This window comes from Branchiostoma floridae, chromosome 6, assembly GCF_000003815.2.
Source record: "Branchiostoma floridae strain S238N-H82 chromosome 6, Bfl_VNyyK, whole genome shotgun sequence".
NCBI lineage: Eukaryota > Metazoa > Chordata > Leptocardii > Amphioxiformes > Branchiostomatidae > Branchiostoma > Branchiostoma floridae.
The window spans coordinates 21517015-21523195 of NC_049984.1; the positions used below are offsets into that span (position 1 = coordinate 21517015).

The window sequence follows — 6181 nt, forward strand, 5'->3', positions numbered from 1 at the left end:
TCATAAGCGGGACCACACAATACGTTAACTTGAAGACTCAGGCCGTACAGACTTCTCGCCAGGATTTTTTCAAAGCGTCGGACAGGGGTCCGGGGGCCGCCGAATGTCCCTGGCGGGGTCCAGGGGCAGGGCCACTGTGGGGGGGACCCAGGTGGGCGAAGCCCCCCCGGAAGCTCTTTCATTTTAGGCTATTGAGAAGGCTTCTTTTATCAGTTTTTTTAGGGCCATATCTACGATAATCGTAGCAGTCACTTATTTCTCTTCAGCAGTTTGACTTTAAAATATTTCGGGTCAAAGCTTCAAAGACAACTAAAACCTCATAAACAACAAACTTTACTTAGCTCAACAGTATACAAAAATATTGTACGGGTTGCCATCCTTAGTTGAAGCGCTTATTTATAGCGCTAGTATCTTCGCTGCGCCGTTAGCCGCCGTGCGACTTTTGTTGACGGTCTGATATCCCTACGTCGCCGCCTCGCTGATATTCCCACGGACATGTTTCAAAAAAAATACCCAGCAAAAAACGCTGTTCTGCGTCAAATTCTATTCTATAAAACTCAGTGTTACAGTCTAAATATTTTGTAGAAGCACCGCTGTAGGAAAGAAGGTCCAAGCAATGTAAAACATCACGTAGCATGAAGTTCGCTGTCAACTGGCACACAGCACATGACTGTTTGAAACTCTAAGTCTAATCAACAGCCGTGTTTGATTGATAGCCGGCGGTCCTATGATGAATTCGGCGAAAGGTGCGTTAGTTAGAAAATCTGCGTTTAGTTTTGATACGTAATTATAAGTTAGACAGTGGCGAGAATGATTATTTTCTCATCAATATTTCTCTTCAGAATTATTTGAACTTAATTGTACATCTAAACAATTGGCTTACCTGTGCAATGTTTATATGATTAATGATCAGTGTACTGAAATCATGTGTAACGTATGGCTCCTAGTCAATAGATCAGCATTTTCTCTATAGTGACCACCTGTCTATAGTGGCCACATTTCCTAGTGCTGTTGTTGTTTGGCATAAACTTTGAACATTTAAATTGTTAGTAACTTTAAACTGCCAGAGTTTCAGCCCAATAAAACACTCTCAGCGCCAGGGTATGAACAGACTGACCAGACAGACGAAAATAAATCCTCGAACAAGGTTCAATCGTATCTTCCGGGTCTGGCAGGAAGTTGTTAAACTAAAATAAGAATAGGCTCGATGGTTGATTGCATACAAAGTAAAACAGTTTAACAGTTTTACAGCTTGAAGAAAACAAACGCTCCTACAGTACCTGCACCTGCTTGATAATTATTAAATCGTATGCCCTACTTGAATAAAAAAAGTTCATTGCAATAATAAATGTACCCACATCACAAGGAGCTTATACTTTTTTAAACTTACACCTAGTTATCGTACTGAAAATTGTTAATGACATTACATGAAGTCATTCAACAATTTTCAGTCATGATGAAAATTTTCTGAATGGAAGGTGTGATAATTGTCATTTTCTGAAAAATAGAAGCAAGCTGGTGAGATGTTGACAACTAAAACACAGCCTTCGACTATTGGTACATGAATTTTAGCATTTTATTGTTGATGCAAACCCTGAATTGTCTCAATGGATTCAAACTTGTAACTTACCTCTTACAACTATATTGTCCTTGCAAGATAGGATTGGCTTCAGCCTTTCTGCACCCATTCCTCTAAGCTTCCGAAACTTGACGCCTTCTGGCTATCTCTCTATGACAACATTCTTGCCCACTTTTGAGTATAGTAGGGAAAGGGTGTTTTGGCTCCTGATGCTTTGGCTCTGAAAAAAAGGCAATCGCAGTGAAATGGATAACCTTGGACTGCCACACACTCAATACCGATAATAAAAAAAATGAAAGAGAAAAGTCACTAAATATTCACCTTGAAGACACAGCCAGTCGGTTACCTTTGAGTGTAATGAGGCTGTGCGAAAGTTGGATTGCGGGGAGCTAAAGGGGAGCTCTACCTTAGAAGCAAGCATACTTCTTGTGTGTATTGTATATATATATGTATATGTATATATATATATATATATGTGTATGTATATATATAAGTCTATGAAAATTAAATGAACTAAACTTGTAACATTTCCTTATATGTTTATAATCTAGTGCGTAGATCATTTTTCTGGGGGCTGACTGTTTTGAAAACTTAAATATAGTTTTGCCGGGGATCAAAGTCATTTTGTGACCCATTGCAAGTGGAAAATGAAGTTGCTAAGGCATACTATGGTTAAGTTCACAATGGTGATGAATGATGATGATGATGGAGTTGACAAGAGAAATGCACTAATTACGCTACTTCTGTGTCAACAGCCCCCGGAAGATGGACATTCCCCACAAAACAGTCTCTGTAGTCATCCTGAAAAATGATGTGCATTCCGTTGGTGGAAATAATAGAAATGGATCTCAAATCACCAACTCACTCACTGTACCTGTAGAGAGCTAATATTTCACTGATCATGACGGGACACGGGCAAAGTAAACAGTATATACAGGTTCATAATACCAAAGAGTGCCAATTATTCTTTTCTACATTTATAGACTCAGTGAACTATGATTCTATGAACGTAAAGTTGAAACATCCCTAGTCTCCTTACCTGGTAGTGCTTGACAATATTGTCCAGACGGGACCGCAGCAGGTCTGGGTCACCATCGCAGGTCTTCATGGACCAGTAGAAGTGAGTCTTTATACCTGCACCTGCAATATAACTTTAAATCAGTTGAAATATGCATGATAGAGCAATCATGATCATGATAGAACGTGTTATCCACAAACCTGTGTCAGACAGCTCAGGATGCCAGGTGATTGTGTGGTTTCCCCTGGGGACAAAGGACAATAGAATACGTAACAACACTGAGAAATTGCAAACAAGAAGTAAGGAATACCATGCCATGTGTCATTGCCATTGTGTATTGGCGTTTATTCACGATTTTCTTCACCTAGCCGTTGCTTTGGATAGCTTGTTACTTGCTAATGTAAGTTGCGTTGACAGCTTCAACGCGGTACCTTGGCCATCTGGAAGGATGATGTAAGCTTTTATATTACACTAGAAAGGCCGACATTTGCTTAAGAGCAAATACAGCATATTTCAGCCATACCCCTTCCCACGCAACATTGGACTGTTCCAAATCACCCCTGCGCAAAAATGGAACATCCTCTTAACAGTACATTATCCCCCAAAGTGGACTGGTATTGTGAATTGACTCCAGGTAAAAACAGAGCTTGCTTCTTTGAAATGGTAACATGGTCACATGCATTTCTTTAGGCCATACCAATTTAATTCATTGGTTCACGGATTCGCTCGCTCCTATTTTTTTGGAAAATAAAATAAAAATTACCACTTAGCAAATTTTTACCATTAATGAAACCATTCACCAACTTTCTGGTGTAGCAAATTGGCCTTTATATCATAAGCTCCTTAAAATGTGGGTATTATAATTGCAGATATATTTTTCATTCATGACGAATGGGACAAACATAAAAACTGACACTACTTTTGTAATTTTCAACAAACAGGTGCTGTTACTGTACAGTAATAGTGTTTTTGTCCTTTTTTTCCAGCTGAAAACGTTTTGTTCTTTATGTTTTGGATTAGCCCTTATCTTTACCCGAACCATTGTACAATTTTCATTTTTATTTTTTTTTCGCCCTGTCGCTCCATAATTTTTATGAAAAAATCCATGAACCAAGAAATTAAATTGTTGTGGCCTTAGTAGAGTTTGGACCAATCACAGGATGCTTATTTCTTTGGCTTCTTTTATTTTGTAAACCCACTTCATTTATTTGCTGCAAAAATTCAACTAGATGGATGTTGCCTTATTGTTCTGTTTCTTATGATCAGACTGTAGAGTCTATTTACATTTTATAATCAAGATATACCAATGGCAACAGTAAGATTTTATTTTCAGTCCAAGAGGCTCAGCCTGGCCGCAGCAAAGACTCTGATGGACCCATTGGTAATTAGACATTATGTATTAAAAAGCCCAAAATGGCCTAAGTTAGAAAATTGTATGAAATATCACAAGAACGAACGATCACAAGAATAGGGCATATACAAAAGGTTTCATAATACAGAAGTTAAACGGCAATACTTCTAAATAGTTGATGACACATATTGCCAATTTAATGTAGAAGAAGCAACACCGGGTCCCAGTTCTGTGGTAGAAGCGACACCGGGTCCCAGTTCTGTGGTAGAAGCGACACCGGGTCCCAGTTCTGTGGCAGAAGCGACACCGGGTCCCAGTTCTGTGGTAGAAGCGACACCGGGTCCCAGTTCTGTGGCAGAAGCGACACCGGGTCCCAGTTCTGTGGCAGAAGCGACACCGGGTCGCAGTTCTGTGGCAGAAGCGACACCGGGTCGCAGTTCTGTGGCAGAAGCGACACCGGGTCCCAGTTCTGTGGCAGAAGCGACACCGGGTCCCAGTTCTGTGGCGGAAGCGACACCGGGTCCCAGTTCTGTGGTAGAAGCGACACCGGGTCCCAGTTCTGTGGTGGAAACGACACCAGATAGTTGGTTAATCTGGATAATCACCACTTTTAGGATAATATTGACCGTTAATACTCCACTAATCAAATATAAGCATGTGCTACTGAGGGTACACTTTAGTAGCTACTTTATTAATGGACTTAACCTTTACTCACTGCCAAGTATTCTATCGTGCAGAGGTCCGTGGACAGGCCATTCACTATGGCTGGGGAAAAACGCAACAGCAGAACAGTTATATTCACACAAGACGGATATTTATGTTCATGAGAAGTGCAGGTGTTCTGCTGTGTTAATAGAAGTTATTTTGCAAAATGGAATTTGCTGGTTCCATTGGCAAATACATTAATTGATGTTGACACTGTAACTTATCCAATTGTAAGAGAAGCACTCAGTTCACCGATGATGCGTCAACAGGTGTTTGAGATATCTCACACCAGTACGTATCTAGCCATACCTATCTCCCTCTTGAGAAGAAAGTGTGTGCTGATGAATGTGAATCTATCTGTGCAGCCTTCTCCAGACGAGTTTTTCAAAGGTGTTGAGTATAATATTCCAACTTGTTGGCATTCTAAGTAACTACGGTACCATCATGGACACAATGCACGAAGTAAACGTCACGACGAGAGATGAGTATGGTCTGAAAGCGGTCGGTATTCTCACGGCACTGGAGAAGTTTGATACCTTGTTTGCTGTACGTTTCGGCCATCGCCTTTTTTCTGCAGCGGAGGAAGCATCCAAAACGTTGCAGAAGAAGGACCTAAGTGTTCAAGAGGCCGTTTCTTCTGTCAATGCCCTGATAAAACACTACGGTAGGCTGCGGACAGATGAAGCCTTCAACACTTTCTACAGTGCAACGGAGGAGACGGCTAGAGGGCTGGACATCGGCGAGCCAGCCTTACCACGCTACCGGCGACAGCCCAGACGGCTAGACGAAGGACACACCGGCATGCGACCCCCAAGGTGATTTTCCAGGCGTGCGATCTGCTGATTGGAGAGCTGTCACGTGCATGTTACAATAAGGATAACTTGTGCATATTCACAGCACCTAAAGAAGACAAGGAAGACCGGGACCAAAGCGCAAGAAACCACATTAGGGGGTGGGACCAAACAATGAGGCAGAACTAGATAGGACTCTTTAATCTGAGGGATGCACTGTTTGAGGAAAATCCACTGTTTCTATTTATTGGACCTTGTGCCACAATGTCAGACAACATAACCAATCATCTGACAGCGACCCAGTGTCATGGCTCGGTTAAGTAGTTCTCGCATTACTTTTGCAGTATGCTTAGAATGTCATCCATATAAATTACTTGCTGTGACATAGCCTTCAAGTGTGGGAAATTTCTTAGTCCTTTACAAAATATAAGCATCTTTTCCAGCAAATAGTCAATACGAAACCAGAACTGATATGGAACAAATGGGGGAAAGTAACTTGATAGTCTTTACATAGTACATTTCCAAATGCACAAGGATATAGATGCACCCTCCATCTGTGGAAAAATATCAAGAACAAATGCCGCCGACTCAATATACCAAACCCCCTTGTCATTTAAAAAACCTTTGTCTAAACACTGAACATTTTGAAAATGACTGTGCCTTACTGGATGAAAACTGGTCATAGACGGTAACAATAATCATCTATATACAGAATACGCCTGTGAGTCTCTCTATGC

At 41.0% G+C, this 6181-nt stretch overlaps 1 protein-coding gene across 1 annotated transcript; it reads right to left on the reverse strand.

The window, feature by feature from the left end:
* Positions 1–4063: 4063 nt before the first annotated feature.
* Positions 4064–5483, reverse strand: LOC118418583 (mRNA decay activator protein ZFP36L3-like). The gene is made up of 2 exons (XM_035824577.1): positions 5190–5483; positions 4064–4507 (listed from the first exon to the last, which is right to left on the reverse strand). Exons 1-2 carry the CDS (start codon positions 5212–5214, stop codon positions 4116–4118), a joined length of 417 nt encoding a protein of 138 aa, XP_035680470.1. The 5' UTR covers positions 5215–5483; the 3' UTR covers positions 4064–4115.
* Between the last annotated feature and the right edge of the window lie 698 nt (positions 5484–6181).

Excerpts from the sequence above, each read along its gene's own strand:
- LOC118418583 (XM_035824577.1), bottom strand. The coding sequence starts at position 5,214 with ATGGCCGAAACGTACAGCAAACAAG. Across the intron at positions 4,508-5,189 it reads CGAAACGTACAGCAAACAAG|AACTGGGACCCGGTGTCGCT; the intron begins GTATCAAACTTC and ends TTTCCACCACAG.